This window comes from Hippocampus comes, unplaced genomic scaffold (genome assembly GCF_001891065.2).
Source record: "Hippocampus comes isolate QL1 unplaced genomic scaffold, H_comes_QL1_v1.1 scaffold501, whole genome shotgun sequence".
In the NCBI taxonomy this organism is placed as follows: domain Eukaryota; kingdom Metazoa; phylum Chordata; class Actinopteri; order Syngnathiformes; family Syngnathidae; genus Hippocampus; species Hippocampus comes.
In genome coordinates this window covers 16,783-34,993 of record NW_017805779.1, presented here as the reverse complement: position 1 = coordinate 34,993, position 18,211 = coordinate 16,783, and the positions used below count along the sequence as shown (strand labels likewise).

The 18,211-nt window shown below is 42.9% G+C and overlaps 3 protein-coding genes across 7 annotated transcripts in view; 2 read left to right on the top strand and 1 right to left on the bottom strand.

The window, feature by feature from the left end:
- The window catches only part of ralyl (RALY RNA binding protein like), a 43,017-nt gene extending 42,268 nt beyond the window's left edge, over positions 1–749 (top strand). For all 4 annotated transcript variants that reach the window (XM_019884791.1, XM_019884788.1, XM_019884789.1 and 1 more), the window contains one exon: positions 641–749. The gene's annotated coding sequence lies outside the window, so the exon portion shown is untranslated. The remainder of the gene's footprint in view (positions 1–640) is intronic.
- Positions 750–4,148: 3,399 nt separating this feature from the next.
- On the bottom strand, positions 4,149–5,338 carry rbis (ribosomal biogenesis factor). 2 transcript variants are annotated; one of them, XM_019884767.1, is made up of 4 exons: positions 5,233–5,338; positions 4,758–4,876; positions 4,572–4,688; positions 4,149–4,495 (listed from the first exon to the last, which is right to left on the bottom strand). In XM_019884767.1, exons 2-4 carry the CDS (start codon positions 4,869–4,871, stop codon positions 4,427–4,429), a joined length of 300 nt encoding a protein of 99 aa, XP_019740326.1. In that variant the 5' UTR covers positions 4,872–4,876; positions 5,233–5,338; the 3' UTR covers positions 4,149–4,426. The 2 variants fall into 2 exon arrangements, with proteins under 2 accessions (XP_019740326.1, XP_019740327.1); XM_019884768.1 differs by having other exon boundaries at positions 4,758–4,879; positions 5,233–5,324.
- A 999-nt stretch (positions 5,339–6,337) lies between these two features.
- LOC109524719 (carbonic anhydrase 1-like) lies at positions 6,338–10,929 on the top strand. Its single transcript, XM_019884766.1, has 7 exons — positions 6,338–6,474; positions 6,666–6,863; positions 8,316–8,434; positions 8,732–8,824; positions 8,914–8,976; positions 9,069–9,224; positions 9,716–10,929. The coding sequence occupies exons 1-7, from the start codon at positions 6,441–6,443 to the stop codon at positions 9,833–9,835; spliced, it is 783 nt and encodes a 260-aa protein (XP_019740325.1). The 5' UTR covers positions 6,338–6,440; the 3' UTR covers positions 9,836–10,929.
- The last annotated feature ends 7,282 nt before the right edge of the window (positions 10,930–18,211 follow it).

The following is an 18,211-nucleotide window of genomic DNA, read 5'->3' as shown; positions in this document are numbered from 1 at the left end:
TCTCTTTTCAGTGGCCGTAAGTGATGTGTGTGTGTGTGTGTGTGTGTGTGTGTGTGTGTGTGTGTGTGTGTGTGTGTGTGTGTGTTGGGTGTAGGTCTGCTGATGTTGCACTTCCTCAGGTGAAGTACACTGAATGACTGATTGCATACAAACAGCTGATTGTCGCACACTGTGGCTTTGGTCTTTTTTTTCCTCACTTGGTACAATTGATATCTGGTCTTGCAATGGATACTGTTCATGGATCCTGTGACACACACACACACACACACACACGCACACACACGCACACACACGCACACACACGCACGCACACGCACACACGCAAACACACGCAAACTCACCCAGGCTGTGATCCTTATACGAGGGGGTGGAAAAGTAGGTACAGTGAACCCCCGTTTATCAACGGGAATACGCTCCAGACTCACGCCGCGATAGGGAAAAATCTGCGATAGAGAGAACATGTAAATATTTTTTTTTCCCAATACCATAGATTGACCCCTCCTGCACACTTGAAGTTCCCATACTATATATATATATTTTTTTTTTTTTTTTCGATAGCCGCATCGATGCTCACTGTTTCCGAAGTTTTTCTGCCACTTTCTGAGAGCTAGGAAAATGAGTTTGCTCTTTGTCACTGCAGGATGCCAAGGAATTCTCAATTCCCTTCAACCGGGCGGGGAAAGGATAACGAGTCGCGACTGGAAGCGACGCTGGATCAAAATGTGATGTACAGTATGTATTTAAAAAAAGAAGAATCATAATTTTGAAAAAGCAAGCAAGAGTCGGACACTACTTTGCACTCTACGTTTTTGTCGTCCGTTTTGCGCCGCAAAATGGAATCTCCGACAGAACATTTGGACCATTTTTATGCTCTGCCGGGATACATGTTGGTCGTCTACAGCTGTAGGATTGTTTGTTTGTTTTTTCCCCTCCGCTGTTTTTTGCTCAACTAGCCAAATGTCGCTATTTAATGATGCATATTTTCATGTGTTTTTGTGTGCGTGCACACTTTGTTTACATTTTCTGTGGCTCTGATAATACGTGCGTGCCAAAAAATCACCAAATTCACCACTTGATGGGATTCATTGTTGTTGCAGATGGGGTTTTTTTTCCCCTTCACGTTTTTTTTTGGGGGGGGGGAAAGGGGGGGATAGCCAACATTGCTAATCTAAAAAAATCCAAAAATCTGATATTTTTGGACGTGTTTATTTTCATTTTGTGCGTTCATTACTCCCCCTGAGATTTCGACCAGTACCCCAAATTAGATCTCATCCCTGTTCGTGATTTTTTTTTTCTTCTTTTGTTTTTAGAAGATGTTTGGCAGGATATTTGGTGGTCGTCTACAAGCGTACGGAGCATTTTTTTTCCAAAATGGACATTTTTCATTGCAGTGTTTCTATCATGAAAAGTTATAATCATAAAACATCCACCACTATAGTGTAAGTTTAAAATACTAAAATATGCTGAATTGAATTTTTGTCATTCTATTTTTAATTGCACATTTTGTAAATATTGTTCAGATTGAAAAATATACTGCACATTTAAATAAATGTAATGTTTTGTTTTGTTTTTTTTAATCTGAATGAAAGTGTCTGCTTGTCGGCGACCACTGTGAAACCTGACCGACGCCTTCTGGATTTGTTAAGCCTTACGGGTCCACATTTTTGTCCTCATTTACTTTGTACAAAAATACATACCATATTTTTTCAGACTCTCTGAACACACGCACAGTCTTGAGTTGGTGTCACGGCGTCAAGAGTGAATTTCCAAACGCACCTCGTGTTGATGTCAGCAAACAAGTTCCGGTAGGATGTAATTTCCACTTCATACTATGGAAAAGTTTTTCTTTGAGTTGAACCCTTTTGGGGTACCAGCAGTCACTACAGTGGACAGCTCATCATGTTATCAGGTGACAGGGTGCATGAAAGGGTTAAAATGGCTTTCCCATGTCGCACCTGCGTATCAGTCGCCGGGTCAACCAAACTATGAAAAGTCCCAAAAAATTGCGGTAACCATGCAGGGTCCTTTTATTTCTTTACATTTTGTGCATTTGTTTAATAATTAAAAAAATACATATACTTTAGCTCTCGACATGAAACTGTGAATCACCAAGCTCATGACTCTTAATGCTTATTTTTGTGAAAAGAAAAAAAAAAACAAAGAAAAAAATGGCAGTATGTCATGACCATACAGGACAGTACACTTGTGATTTGAACGCCACAGATTGAAAATGGCTGCGCAAATCGAATCCCAAATGCCAAGATGGGGAAAAAAAAGAATGAAAAAAGAAAAATGATTTGTGGTACATTTGATTTCAACTGTGAACGGAGTACGGTATGTCCTCAGAAGAAATTGTTCTTCTTTGAGATGAAAAACCACAAATCCAGACAGACAAAAAAAAAAAAAAGGAGCCGTGTTGGCGATTCGTGTGCCCTGGCCCTTTAAATCACACAGGCACCATCACAAACTCAAAAATCAAGAATAAAAAAAAAATTGCTTTTAGCAATCATTTCTTACTTTCGTTCAGTTTTTCATCCGCTGCATGTGGTGGTGGTGGTGGCGGTGGTTACCATGGCAACAGCAACGGGATGACAAGAGCGCTTCAATGACTGGTTTGTTGTGAGCAGACAACCGTTGTATAAAAAAAAAAAAAATGTACATTTTTTTTGTACAAATATTTTTATCAAAGGCATGTTTACCGTACTTTGTATTTTCAGTTTACCTACAAAAAAGGGAGAGAAAAGAAATATCGTGCACTATATATATATATATATATATATATATATATATATATATGAAAGGTGTTCTAAGGGAAAAGGAAAGTTCATCGCTATTTATTGTATATATCAAGATTTGTGTTCCTATGAAGTCAATAAAGTTTGTGTCACATTTAATTTCAATATGCCTTTCTTATTTACACAGTCCAACCATCTTCAAATGCTATTTTTCACTTTTGTCTTTTGAATTGCAAAATGCTGTCAAATTGTCGCATTGGTTTTGACCAGGTTGCCCTCAACATGTGTGGAATTCACTAGTTTTCACAAACATGCGTTAATACTTTAGTGCCCCTTGGAAAGTTAAAAAAAAAAAGGTATCAAGGACCCATGCCTGAAATTGAACAGGAAGTCAGCCATTTTGGTTTGTAGTAGTCATTTGGGGTCGAATTAAAGTACTCGCTCCCAAATCTCACTTGACTTTTCCAGAAGAGGGAAATGTAATAAACGGGCAGGGCAGTCCCAAGGTCCGCCAGGCTATCGGTCTCCTTTGTCTATTAAAGCGGAGGCACCCTTGCATGAACAAAATGGCTGACCGGGCTCACACCACCTCATATCTCAGTAGCGTGGCCGGGCAGCAGGGCTGAACCAATCTGCCGGATGGGGGCGATGGGATCAATACTTGTGAAAATACACAGCAGAGTTGAAGGCGATTGCTCCTTTCCTATAAGACTTTTCATGAAAAGTAAAAAAAAAAAAAAATCACTCTGAACTCAAATCAATTCGTGCTCACCTGAAGATGTAATTTATGGATTTTTGAAAGCAGCCGAGTTGCAAAACCTGTGCTGAATCCCAATAAGAATCTCATCATCGAGCATTTACATGATGGCAGTAACAAAGCATCTCACGACAGCAAATAGACTGCTATTTGATTTGAAAGCATTCCCACACTTTTGTTTTAAAATAGCATTGATATGAATAGTTATCACTTACGACAGAGAGACAAAAAAAAATGTAAAAGACAGAGAATGTCCAGTTTGGTGTGATTTCATACAGCAAGAACCAGTACTCTCTCACAACGAATGAATGGCGCGCACTTCTCTATGTATGTTAACCGGGCCCGCAGCACCACCTGGCGGACAGTGATAGTAATGCAAAAGTAAAACAAATTCGAAATGTTGAATTATATGTGGAGTTCAAATACTGTTGTAGCCGTTTTACCTTTTAATTTAATTTCAACTGTTCCAAAAGCTTTTTTTTATGACAAACACGCCGCAGTATTGTTGCTTCATGTTCAAGTTTTTGCAGCACCGACAGTGTAAAATGTGCACCCTCAAAATCTTGACTTAATTGCATTCAAAATGTTTTGCTTGTTTGTGACATTTAAAAACCAATCTTAAAAGCAGAAGGAAAGGAAATAGCTGGTAATCCAAGTTTTGCAGTCCAGAATTGAGTCTTTATTGTATGTTATCATTTAAAAACCAAAAAACGATTTAGCAATTTCAAAATATTTTCAAACCACATGAGACAAAAAAAATTTGTACCAAAATTTCAGTATCAATTAAACTGTGTTTGTATATTATGCCCCCCCCCACCCCCAACAATGTATATATGTTCACGTTTTCACGTGATTAAAAGCAGTTCGGATTTATGTACAGACAAACGACAGGTGAAAAAAAAAATTAATCACATGCAAACGAAAACTGAAACCATCAAAGCTGAGAGAAGAGCTGGGCAGCGCTGTCGACATTCACCGGCTCCTTTGGCGGCTCTTTGACGAGCTAAAGAGACAAAAAAAAAAAAAAAGTATTTCTGAATATGAAGTGGATGATTCGTGAAATGTGTGTTCGACTTCACCTGCTGTGCTGGTTTCTTTGCTTCTGCAGCGACCGGTTTGGAAACGCTGACATCCCGATGAACTTGCGAGAACATCTGGTTGAGGTTCTCCACCTTCTCATTCTTCACAGCGTTGATCTGAGATGACGAGAATACATTTTATTTCCTGATTTTTAAAACGAGGTTGCGACCGAGGCGGGATCTTACATGTTTGAGTGTCGTCCGGATGGGTTTGGCTTTGTTTTTGGCCTTCAAGTGCTTGTTCGCTGCCACTTGGAAGACATTTGTCTGTTTTTTGCCTTTCTGTTTGTTTTTACCCATTTTACCTGCTATCACAAAATCGTTGTCATTGTCACAATAGGAATTCCAAACAAAATGACAAAAATGACAGCTGATTGTGTGATGTATTGGCTGATGCAGAATATTTTGCCTTGTAATTCATATAATAGCTATTATACGATAGCTGTCAATTGGTTTTCTTATACTGTTGCCAAGAGTATGACTGATGCGCTTCCAGGAAAACACACGAGACAAATGATACGACTACATACTGAAAGTACACGTAAGTGCATTTTAATACATGTTTTATCGAGCGAGTTTGGTGTGTCGTTAAACGAAAGTAGTGCAATAATCCATTTAAGTGTGCCTTTTGGACGAATGAACTCCCCAAATTCTTACGTACCGTGCGTTTGTCGACACGTTGTTCTGTTTATATTCCCCAGCGAGCAGCGTCCGTTCTTGATGACATCATCAATATGAGACGTCGACGGCGAGGTACTCCGGTTCGTTTTAAGTGGATAAAAAATAATGTTGTCATCTGGCTTTCCTTTCCATTATCTATCACACACAATGAGTTAGATATTAAGTTCGTGTGTTATTGCTTTTAAATACACAGATTACACGGACATTTGTATGTTCTTGCGCCTTAATGCCTAGAAAACGTGTTTTTTTATGTCGGCCGCTTTAATTTGTGTAAAGTTGCAATAGTATCGTGTGCAGGAAGTTGAAACTACGGTTTTTCGTTTTGGGTGCGTGGCCTTCACAATGAAAGGTAAGGTTTGTCGTAAACGTTTGTGCTGCGCGGCTTTAAATTATTTTTACCGCGATATTTTAAAACTCTTTTTTTTTTGTTTGTTTTTGTTACATGGCAAGTCATTCAGAACTTTTCAGCTCAGTTTCATAGTTCTTCCGAAACTGGCAGCGACGTTCCTCCAAGCCTGTACTTTCATCATATGCCTGCAGGTGGCGCCGCTGCACAGCAGAAACGCCTTCCGATCGGTTGCTTGGGCTGTACATTGCTTTGCAAACCTATACAATCTATCCGCCATGCTTCAGTCTGGATTGAAGGTCATAATTTCGGGGCGTTTGAGCACTTGGACTTGGACTTGACTTGACCTCCACCCGGTCCGGTTCTGAATTGACACTTTGACTGCTTCAATTCTTTTCATTTTCACTGTTTATTTTATGATCGCTGCGGCTCTTTTAACGTATACGTTGGATGCAGACGAGACGTTATAAAGAGGACGATGAGATAAAAGACACTTAAAAATGTCTTTCTGAATGGAGCGGACGGGGACATGTGGGTACCTCCTACGTTCGTGGCCACGGAACGAGCCACGCGTCGGATTCGGCTCGGGTAGCACCGTTGGATTGGATTTGGTGCACGAGAGGGGGTGGGTGGGGTAGAGGGAGAAAGAGAGAGAGAGAAGATTGCTGCAGCACACTTGGAAGCCCGTGCATGAGGAGGAGGAGGGGGAAGAGTAAGGGGGCGTGGGGGGGATCCGCGTGTATTTATATATAAGGCGCCGCGCAGCTGTCAGGTGTCGGGGGGCACCAGCGCTCTATTTGCAGGATTATCTAAGAGAAAACCCGCATCCACTCAAAAGTGTCATGGCTCACGCTTGGGGTTACGCCGCCAATAACGGTGAGCTCGCACTTTCATCCTAATGCGCCTCAATTCGCCCTTCCACCGGCCTCATCTGCGCGCACAGCTCCGCATCTGTGCACGGAGAGCGCGCAAAATTGCACGCATTTGCTTTCAACGCCTGTGAGCGGATTCATGTTTTTGCGTGTGTGTGTGTGTGTGTGTGTGTGTGTTTGTGTGTCCCCCCCCAGGTCCGGACAAGTGGGCCGCCAATTTCCCCATCGCCGACGGTCCGCGCCAGTCGCCCATCGACATCAATCCCGGCCTGGCATCGTACGACGGCGCGCTCAAGCCGCTCAGCCTCAAGTACGACCCGACCACCTGCTTGGACATCCTCAACAACGGACACTCCTTCCAGGTGACCTTCCTCGATGACACGGACAGCTCTGGTGAGGACAACGCACTATTTTTAATTCTCACGTTTTATTACGACATCGCCCGCGGGTGATTTATTTTTTATTTTTAAATCACTAGACGTGATCCTGAATTTATCGCTGCAGACAGGAGATTTCATTTAAGATTCATTTTGTCTTTTTTTTTTTTTTTACATGCAGATAAAATGTACTCTATGGCTTCATTGTATTTTGTCACCCTATATGAGTACAATAAGAGCTCATTCTTCCTGCTGGAGGGTTGAATAGACTGCAGTGGAGGGGGCTTCATTTTAGCCCACCACCCCCCCTAGCTTGCATGTGGACAGTAACTGAATTGTTAATGTCACCTCAAGTAAACCTTCCCCACCACGAACGCGCTAACAAGGTGAAAACGCACCAAAAAAATATATATATATTCGTAGGAACGTTGTCGATGAATTTATTGTGATGATTATATAACATTTGTCCTTATCTTTTTTTGGAAAAGAAAAATACAAATTCTGGTGATAAACTAATCAACATTTCAATTGTAATTGAACCTGTATGCAAGAATAAATCAGCATCATTTTTGTAAAATGATTATTTTTAATCTCTTTAAAATAGATGTTGTATATAAAAAATAAAAAGAATATTATTTTCCGCGTGGCTCGAGTATTGCTTTTGTAGAGATACAAATAGATCATTTGTCCGTATTTTTAAACCACTGCTTATCCAGATTACATGTGTGCTTGCCAATTGAGATTAGGGTTACGTAATCTATTCCGGCCAGCCGCTTTGGTGCAAATACACAAGAGAATACAAACTCAAAAGTGCGTCCCGTGTTTCACTGTGACTGTTTCCACCTGCGTGTTGGGTTTGTGACGTTTAGTCATGCATCCTGTGTTCCAAATATGAAGATGACACATCCCGACAGAAGCGCTGCCATGATTACGCACATTTTCCTGCTCCCAAAAAAACATTTTTTAAAATCATATCCGCCCTGCATTTTTTTTATGGTACCCCTTTCCAAAGTTCTCAGTCATTTCACATTTTTCTAACTTCAAAATAATCACAAAATTCAGCACATGCAAGGGAGATTTGGGGAATGCTAGCCCATGAGCTAACATGCCCTGCTCCTGCTACGAGCCGCGATGGAGCTAGCTAAACACACGCGTCGCTGCCCCTCCAAGTCTTGTTGAACCCTCACCTCCGTCGCAGCGAATCAGAGAAACTTTTGACAGGTTTTGCTGTCACTCAAGGAGAACCAGTAGAGCTTGCGATTAAAGCAAGCAAAGCAGAAGACAGTGAAGCAGTGAAGCTAACCGCTAATCCGTTGCGAAATGTAGAGCCGCATAACAGCGGAAAATGTTTAGGTGGTGCACTTTTATTAGAAGGAGAAGCAGGGAGAGCAAAAAAAAAAAAAATGTCAACTCCACGTTGTGTTGTGTCCACAACAGTCCATCCGTCTCTTTGTCTCCCCACGAGCAGTTCTGACCGGCGGTCCCATCTCCGGGGTGTATCGGCTCAAGCAGTTCCACTTCCACTGGGGGGCTTCCGACGACAGGGGCTCGGAGCACACGGTGGCCGGGAACAAGTATCCCGCCGAGGTAACGCTGACCCTTCTCTATTATGGTGCACCTGTAGAATTGGATGTGGTGGCGCCCGGAATGGCTGCGAAGCCTCCCCTGTCGAGGTGGACTGTAACATTCTTTCTCGATACTCCACATGTGCGAGTTTGGGTGTCTTGTATTCATTTATGCCAGTGAACTGAGTTAACCCCCCCCCCAATCCATACTGTGCTCCCCCTGAGCTCAGTCTGGGTTTGTTTTTTTTCCCCTCCCCTTTCCTTATGTTTTAAAATACTTTTGGTGTGAGCTGTTAAATCCATGGGCTTGTTTTCTCAGCTCCATCTGGTGCACTGGAACACCAAATACGCCGACTTCGGCGAGGCGGCGGGCAAACCTGACGGACTTGCCGTGGTGGGAGTTTTCTTGCAGGTTCGTATGAGGAGCGGGGGGGGGGCACCCCACAATTCACCTTCTGAAATTGGGTCGCTAACAATGACTCGTCATTTTTTCCCTCTTAGATTGGTAATGACAATGCCAGTCTCCAGAAGGTTCTGGATGCCTTTGGTGCTATCAAGAACAAAGTACGTTTCCATGGCAACTTGGTTTTCAAAACTCGAGTTTGCATCAAGTGATGCTAAATGCTAAGAGCTTTTTTTTTTTTTTTCCTGCTCAGGGCAAGCAGACGACGTTCAAGGGCTTCGACCCGAGCAGCTTGCTGCCCGCCTGCCTGGACTATTGGACGTACGACGGCTCCTTGACCACCCCCCCTCTGCTGGAGAGCGTCACCTGGATCGTGTGCAAGGATCCCATCAGCGTCAGCTCGACTCAGGTAGCGTCAGCCATACAAACGCCTCTTTGTTGGGTTAGCATCGCGAAGAAGCATTGTTCATCCAAACCATATTATTTTGTCTAAAAGTCTGCTAGCTGAATGCTAACATACAATGTGATGCCCCACAGACGGGCTAATGGAAATTAGCATAGATGTTAAGGTACCTTCAAACCACTGCAACAATACAGACTTATGTTCCCTCTGCTCTCTGGGAACAATGACTATTACCTAGTAGGGGGCCTTCTCTGCCTCCGAATGTTGCGCTCTATGATGGTGCACGCCGACCTTGCTTAGTGGCACAAAGTGGTACTACGCTAAAAACAAAACAATCAATTCCAAAATGCCTCCCACCACTTATGCGCAACAAAAAGTCGAATCGTACCAGACATATTCTCCGCACTGGGAAAGTGATGATCATCGTCGACGCGGCAGTGGCTTCGCTTGACGGCAGCACGAGGCAGACACCAACGCGGCGTCTCTTCTCTCCGCAGATGGGCAAATTCCGCAGTCTGCTGTTCTCAGCCGAGGGTGAGCCCGAGTGCTGCATGGTGGACAACTACCGCCCCCCGCAGCCACTCAAAGGCCGCCAAGTGCGCGCGTTCTTCAAGTGAACGCCCGCCGCTAGCTTCCTGTCCCTTGCAAGTATAACGGTGCCATCGGATTTGGAAGTCGGAAACGGGGCTAGCTTAGCCTTCCGTTCTTTGCGTCACGCGAGGTTCTTTTTTTTTCTTTTTTTGGGGGTGGGGGGAATATGTCAATTGATTTTGATGCGAAAAAAAATCTGTTGGAAATTCAAACTCCATTTTGAAAAGAGACATTGAATTTTTGACAGATTTTTTTTTTTCCGTCCATGTTGAAGTGTTTGACACTGAATGAACGAGAAAAAAAAAGATCACTGTTCCAAATTCAAATCCAAGGTCTGATGGCACAGATATACTTCCAAGCCCGCTTCCCTTCCCCCACCCCGCCACGGTTGCCCTTTCTCCTACCTCCTTTTAGCCGCGGAATGGCAGTGCACTCCAAAGCTCATCACGTGTCTCCCGTCCTTCCAATATTCCTTTATGGAATTATTCCTGCCCCGTGGAGCACTTGGCAGGCGTCACTTTTGTCAACGTGTACCGAACCGGCCAGCGAAAGAAGCCATCTGCCATCATTTGTGCCATTTACGATGCAAATCCACCCCTATCTGGCTTCTGGATGAGCCGCCGTAACGACTGCGCCAGAACACCAGGACGGCTGAACACGAGCCACGAACCCTTTTGATGTGCCGTCCTCCTCGTGTGTGTGCGTTTTTAAAATGTATGCAAACCAAGTACTACTCTGCGTATCCTCCTCTGGAAAAAAATCGGAATGAAATGTTCTGTGTCAAAAGAGAATGTGCAATTGAGATGATTAAAAAAAAAAAAATGCCAAGACGACGACAAGAAGCTGCCAGGAGATGAGACGTTCAGGCCGACACAGTTGCACTGAATTCATTCAAATGAACTATTTTCGAAGCTCATCTTTGTCTCTGTATTTCTGAACCAATGTACTCAAGACAGATTGTAATTCATTTTTTTAAAAGGACAAATTAGATGCCTTATTGTTATTTTAAAATCATGCCAGTGGTTGTCGATCCCCGTCCAGAAGTTGGATGTCTTCTTGTTATTCCAAAGATAGAAAGTGGACCTTTGACCATTTGAATAAATCTATTCTAAAAATGTGATCTCTGCTGAGTGGTTTGTAACATTAAATCGAAGATATAGGATTGATCACATATTTATTTGATGACATAAGCCAAGGAGGTCGTTGGGACTTCGTATGAAGGCTAATGTTAGCCTGTTTACAAGCTAGCAGGTGCAACTCACCACTTGTGTAATTTGTGAAAAAGCTTGACATCTCCAAACAGAGGCCGAACATCGGATAAAAAGAGCTAATGAAGGATTTCTGTATTAATGCCAAAGAAACGTTTTTTTTTAATAAGATGCTGAAAGCTTTTTTTTTTAAAAAGGATGAACGCTATTCTAACCTCGCTACAAGCGCAACAAGCGAGCTAGTTTTTGTCTTCATATTCTTGAAAACATTTGACAGCTCGCTATTCAAGCTAAACTAACCTCTCTCCGAGCATTATAAAGAGCCAATGAACACATTTTGTCATGCGTATTAAGGCTAAGTTACTGGAGAGTTAGTTATTGGTAAAACTTTATTTTTGTGTAATCCTTGAAAAAGCTTGGCAATTTAACATTAGAACTAAGCTAACATCTCTCCAAGTCAAGAACAGTCTATTAACTCTAATTCATGTGTTTTACTTGTAAACAGTTATTTAAAAACCATAGCAACCTAGCATAAAAGCTAACCTAGCCTTCTGCAAGCACAAGGTTTACACTTTCTCTTCATATAATTATTTAAAAAGTTAGAAATTTTAGCATTAATGCTTGGATAACATCTCTCTTAGCCTATTCCTTTTTTAAAAAAAAATTTTAACCATTGAATAGCTTAAGAATGTAGCGTAAAAGCTAACATTGCTGAAGCTAATAATGCTAATGCTTTGTGGAGTGTAGTTGAAAATGTGACCGTTTGGGTACCCTGGGGACACCAAAAGCTTGTATTATTAGGGGCGTGGGGGTTGTTTTTTGTTTATTGAACATATAAACATGTACAGTAAGAAAATTGACAGAAAGAAATATTGTAAAAAAGGAATATGCTTTCATTCGGAGCTGGAACAACCTATGACCTTGTTGATCAACTCCTGTAAGGAGACTCGTGAGACATGACATTTCTAGCCTGGCTGGCGTTTTCGCAGTCTGCTGTGACTATTGGGTGTGAGATGTCCACCTAAGAGTCGCTGATTAAGAATATTTTTTGTGAATGCAGCTGAAAAATGCAAGCAGACGCTTAGCTAAGCGCGAGGCTGGTGAGAATATTTGATCAGGAAACAAGTGTTCTTTGCAAAATAAATAAATAAATAAATTTTACAGTTTCAATTGGAATTTTTTTTTTTTTTTAATCAATTTACTTTGGAGGGGCTGAATCAATTCAGGAGCTCGTTTCGGCGACAGACTTGCTGTCGCCGTGACACCGCGTTTCATGAACGTGCGCGTGTTTTTGTTTTTAATCTGTTGTGACAGCTGGATGACCTTGCTGGGGCCTGTCATGTGACACACACACATACACACACACACACACACACGTGCCCGCTTTATTTTTCTTTTCTATTTCACCTCACCAACTAATGCAAAGGCCTTTTTTTTTTTTTTTTCATTTCAAGATGAAATCAATGTCCGATGGCCTGACGCGCATGAACTAGAACTGTTGGCATAGATTTTATTCATTATTCTGTCACACACACACACACACACACACACACACACACACACACACACAGACCCTGTGGGCTTTCCCCCCGTCCTGTTGCATAATCTGACATGTCAGTGGTGTGACACATGAAGTGGACAGTAGCCTTGCATGCCCACATGGAGCATTTGTGTGCGTGTGTGTGTGTGTGTGTGTGCGTGGATGATTGTGAAATGAGATGTTGCACTTGTGTGTGATTATCAGTGGAAAAAGCCCACTAGAGGGAGAGCATAAATAATATTTCCTTTTGTGTTTTACTCACATACACTAAGTATATACAATATGCATTCTCCTGTTGCTGTTTTGTTTGTTTTTTTTTTTTTTTTGTATTTGAATTTTGTACGGTCGTGAAAGGACAATTGTCATCGCGGCACAAAGCGTATTCTCACACGCGGATGCTATCTCGGCATGTTTTCAGTCGCAGCGTTGAGATAACGTAAAGGGGCGCATGTTTGATTCAGTATCTCCTCGTTGTCGACGCGCGTGTGTGTCCAATCTCCGCGGCGTCATCGGGCGAAAGGGCACCACGTCGCCACGCAGAAAGGTCTCAAGACTGCAAGCGAGTAGTATGTTCATTTCCTACCATCACCTGCTGTCTGACTATTTTGTATCACCGACCGCCATGCATGTCCTATTGACTCCTGTTGACGTGATCAGAGCAGGCTCATAAGTGGGTTGATTAGCGTCGCTTTTCTGTAAACCTCCCTAAGGGAAAAGGTCCACGTTGCCATGCACGTTTGCAACAAGGGGGCCCGGTGTGTGATTTGTTTTTCATCTGGAGGAAAGCGTGAGCGGAATTTCGTTTCGGCTCATTTTGTCCTCCAAATGTGTACGCTAATATGTTAGCATGTTAGCCTGATAATCAAGGCAGGTCAAAGGTTCTGAACATGAAAGCTTTCTTTCAGCAGCTCTACCCAAATGCTAGCATTGTTAGCATCCCTTTCTTTTCTTTCTTTTTTTTTTTTTTTGTGCAACCATTAAAAGAGGACGAACAATCCCACTCATTGACCGACACTTGATTAGCCGCGAGTCAGTGCGTCCGAGAGTGGGTCAGATTTGTGTCCTGGGCTCCGTCGGTTGCTAAGCAGGACAGATTGCGTTACTCACGGGAGTAGAGTTTCCTGTTCACACACACACACACTCACCCGTGCGCGCACACACAAGGTCACTACTCTCACATTACCACGTGGAAACAGTGCGGTGGCATTGACCACACGTTTTTCAAAAATATTGGGACGCCTGCAGGATGGCAAAACCGTATTCTGTCAAGTAGGAGGTGAAAATAACGCGGACAAAAGTATAAGGGCGTTGAATAAATCTTTTACCCAATGTGCTCTGTTCACAAAAGGATGAAGACACTAACAGAAAGTGCGGGAAAAATCTGTGGAGTATTTTGAATCATTTTACACAAAGCCACAAAATTTCAAGGTGTGTTCGTGTTCACGATCATGCTTTTATATTGTAATGCGACCATTTGGCCCACTTGCGGCATATGTCTTAAAAGTATTGGGACATCTACGCAAAGTGAAATAAATATAGCGGCTTTAGTGATACTTTTGTTGTGGAAAGCTATCGGCTACCCACCTGCGTGAGTTGAACACGCATATAAGGACACCAACAGGAAGCTAAAAAAATGAAATAAAAAATCTGAAAAATCTGCAGTTATGCTTTTATTTTGAAGTAATTATTCTCAGCCCACTTGACCTCCCATGAAAACTATTCAGAAACCTAAAGAGACTGAAATAAAATTATTGAGCGCCAACAGTGATGCTTTTATTTTTGCGGGAGGTGGACAAAGGTATTGGGTCACCCAGGGGAAGTTAAAATACACATGACAGACTCATTCTTCGACTATCTGCCATCTCTGTTGTCAGCGTTCAGCATCTCGTGCCCGTGGGGGACGGATGGGGGAAGTGGGGGGGGGGGTGACACAAATTTTATCCCATCATCAGTCACATCCTATTTTGGCTTCTTTTACCAATCGCAGCCGCCATCTTGTCTTGAGAGTGACGTGTGTGCAAACGAGGAATTTCCTGCCCACTCCATCAGGGCGCTGTCCCAAGCGCTTGTCCGAAGGGGGAATTTGTGCCGCTCGTTCCTTCCCGCGGTCTCTCGTTATATAAGCGGCGTGCCTGGCAATTTGGGGAATGTTCTGAATAACCTGAACAGTTTGAAATTGGAAGAGTTGGGGGGAATTTTATTTGGGGGGGAATATGAGGGATTTTTTTTTTTATGTGATAAATAGTCCAAGATTTGTTCATGTTCAATTTTTTATTATTTTTTTTAATGAAAAGAGTTATTCTATTTTGCCTGTATTATTTTTGCGTGCATTTTTATTCCCGTTGACAAAAAAAAAAAAAAATCATCCCAACATCCACATTGCCTCGTCTTTTGGGAGCATCAGCTCAGCCTCAACTCTGATGATTTTTTTTTTGGGGTTGGGGAGGGCGAGGGGGCATCTTACATAAGGCGTTACATCACCAGCATCGGCACCAACATCTTGTCGCAGCATCGTGTGCCGCCATCTTGCAGCCTCCTCGCTCCCCTCGTGTGATTTTTATTTATTTATTTATTTATTGTGCAATGATGACACGCGACTGTTCTAAAACATTTTCACCACCGCGTCGCACGTCGGGCTACCGAAAGACCTGGCGCGCTCCCCCGGTGCCGCATCTTGTAACCAAATCTTTCATTTGGGAAATAGCAGTTGAACCGGTTGAATCTGAGGTTGAGGGTCAAAGTAAACATCAAACTAAAAGAATGACACATGATCGGTTTGAAACAATCGAGCTTTGTCTGAAGCTTTTTTTTTTTTTTTTTTTTGCAAATGGCGCCATAAGCAATAAAAGCGCGCACGACGTGTCAATCAGGCCATTGATCAGTGATTTGCAAGCCAGAGCGGATGTTCTCATTTATCATAAAGCGATCATTCGCGGACGGCATCAGGTGCTCTGACGTTTAAAACCTCATCAGGAGGAAGTCAAGTCAACCGCAGCGACTTTCTCGCTTAATAAATCATCTTTCTGACACACACCCGCCCTGATTTCCTCATCGGCCTCGCCCAATTGTGTCAAAATTTATGTTTCCACATCAATCGTGTTGACTCTGTGGCTCAGGGGGGGTCATAGTTTAGCATCATTGTCCATTTTTTTAGTTCATATTTGACTTTGGTTGTTCAAATACAGTTCATTTGAATCCGTTTTTAAAGTGGGTTTGCATTGACTAGCCAAAACAAGAGGAAACATTTTTTTCCACCTTCCGCGGGTGGCCCAAAAATTTTGCATACATTTCAGGCGGTGGTTAATCGTTGACCGGTTGGCGTCTCGGGCAAAGGGTTAATTTTTAAACGTGGTGATAACAGGGGTGGGAAAACAGTTTTCTTGCCGAACATTTTGTGGGAAGGGAGCGTGTGGCCGCGGTGTTTTCCGTTGGGCGCGGTCGACATTGGCGCCGTACGCGGCATCGTGATCAGGCCTCGCGATCGGGTAAATCTCGTTAAACAGTCGGTACTTTCGTTTACTTTTTTCACCTTGAAATTTTGTGGCTTTGTGTAAAATAATTCAAAATACTCCACAGATTATTAGCATCGTTTTGTAGAGTTTTTTTTTTCAACGGCAATTATAAGTGAAGTGTGATGGGGGAATCTTGAAAACAGTGAAATACTAAATATAACATTTTTTTGAATACAAAAACAAGCAGTGAAAAGCATTTAAAAAAAAAACAAAACTTTTTTCAAAATGACCCACTATGGAAGTTTTCAAAAAAAAAATGAGCATTATCAGTGAAGGTTGGGCAATGCTGCGCGGTGTGTCATTTCGGACGGCGACAAGCTTATCGGATACGGGTGTGGGCAGTAAAATTGTCACAGTGATGGCGATAAAATTTTATTTTATTTTTTTAAGTGGAAGCAATGAGAAGAAGATGGATGAGAAAAGCAAACTTGACATTCATGATCGATTACTTCACTCTTTGCATTTTGGACAAACGCTTCAAATTTGGGCCATTGAAATGACGTAACAATACGTGTGTGTGTGTGTTTGTGTGTGTGTGTGTGTGTGTGTGTGTGTGTGTGTGTGTGTGTGTGTGTGTGTGTGAGTGTGAGTGCTGCTTTCATGAGCTGCTGTTTGTAGATAAGAATGATTGTGGCTCATCAAGTGCCTTGCAAAGCGACGTTGTGCTGCTCCTTGTCACTCGACTGTGTGTCTGTGTGTGTGTGTGTGTGTGCAGCAGCTACATTCAAGACACACACACATTCTGTCCTAGACCTGCTTGCATAAGTCCGGTCCAGTCCCTTTTTGCATGAGTGCAGCTCCACCTCAATCAACAGCTTAATTAGTGTGTGTTCGCGGTGTGTTTAGACTAGAAAATGATGGAGGCTTGTGTGTTTGCTTTGCCAACATTGAGACACACACACACACACACACGCACACACACACACAAACACACACCAGAGCAGTTTTGGCCACAAAAGTGGTGATCGCGTAAATAACCGTGTGTGTGTGTGTGTGTGTGTGGTGTGTGTGTGTGTGTGGTGTAGTGGCCCCCCGAGAGTCCACAGGTTCAAAAGTACAACAGCCTGACTTCCTGCTAATTCACGTTTTCCTTTTCTCGTGCGTTGGGCAGAGCAGCCACAAATTGTCTTGTAATTGAGCGTTAGCGCTCCACCAAAACAGAGGCCAATAAAATGCCTTGTTCTTCTTCTGATCTGGCAAAGATCAGTACGGTGACGTCAAGTCGCCCAGAGAAGTGCCTTCTTAAATCATGATCATTGATCGAATGCAGTTCCTTTTGAAAATCATTTAGCAGACACAAACAGGATCTGGTCCTCTTCGGGGACCTCAATTGACCTCTGAGAAGTTCAGTGTGACGTTCGACTCAAGACCAAAATAAAAAGTAAAAGAAGCATTTATTTCCGAAGGAAAAAATAATCAAGTCGAAGTAAAAAGTATGTTGCATTAAAACTACTGTGTAATGGAGTAAATGTAGCACATCACCTCCTGTTCAGCAGTGCTACGGGCACTGTTCCGAAATATGAGCACAAGTGTTCTGAACCCTTTCAGGGACAGCGGCCACGACAGTGGACAGCGCGTCATGTGATCAGGTTACAGGTTCTTCTTATTGGTGCATGAAAGAATTCACTTTGAATTTGGTGTCACTTCCTGAATGCTCCCGGTGCGTAACGAGCGGTGCGCAGACGGACCCGAATAATGCCCTGCTGTCGAAACAGACGAGCGGCTGATAAATAAGGGTCAAGCGGTCCTATTTGCAGTCATAACAAGACGCCTTGGCGGCTCCGTGAGGATTACAGGCGCCCGCTTCCTACTAACACCTTCCAGTAAACAAAGGCCATAGTGTGTGCGGACCGCGGATCAATAAGCGCTTGTATCGTTTTTTTGCGTGCGCTCAGCTCGAGCGGCTTTGCACCTGAGTCTTACGGGCAATGTGGCGTGTGGTCGCGGCTTAATCGGGAGGGTGTCTCGCTCTCATTGGCGTGTAAAGGTCGCCGGTCGGGGGAAGGAGATCTCATTAGCGCCGGAAGGCGTTTGTAATCCTCTGCCAGTGGCGCTCCAGTGTTTGTTTACAAGCAGCAATGCTATCCAGGACATGTTAAAAAAAAAAAAAAAAAAAAAAGTCAATCTGCAGATGTAGTTGTC

Excerpts from the sequence above, each read along its gene's own strand:
- rbis (XM_019884767.1), bottom strand. The coding sequence starts at position 4,871 with ATGGGTAAAAACAAACAGAAAGGCAAAAAACAGACAAATGTCTTCCAA. Across the intron at positions 4,689-4,757 it reads TCCGGACGACACTCAAACAT|ATCAACGCTGTGAAGAATGA; the intron begins GTAAGATCCCGC and ends TCGTCATCTCAG. Across the intron at positions 4,496-4,571 it reads CAAAGAAACCAGCACAGCAG|CTCGTCAAAGAGCCGCCAAA; the intron begins GTGAAGTCGAAC and ends TTGTCTCTTTAG.
- LOC109524719 (XM_019884766.1), top strand. The coding sequence starts at position 6,441 with ATGGCTCACGCTTGGGGTTACGCCGCCAATAACG. Across the intron at positions 8,435-8,731 it reads GGAACAAGTATCCCGCCGAG|CTCCATCTGGTGCACTGGAA; the intron begins GTAACGCTGACC and ends TTGTTTTCTCAG. Across the intron at positions 9,225-9,715 it reads TCAGCGTCAGCTCGACTCAG|ATGGGCAAATTCCGCAGTCT; the intron begins GTAGCGTCAGCC and ends TTCTCTCCGCAG.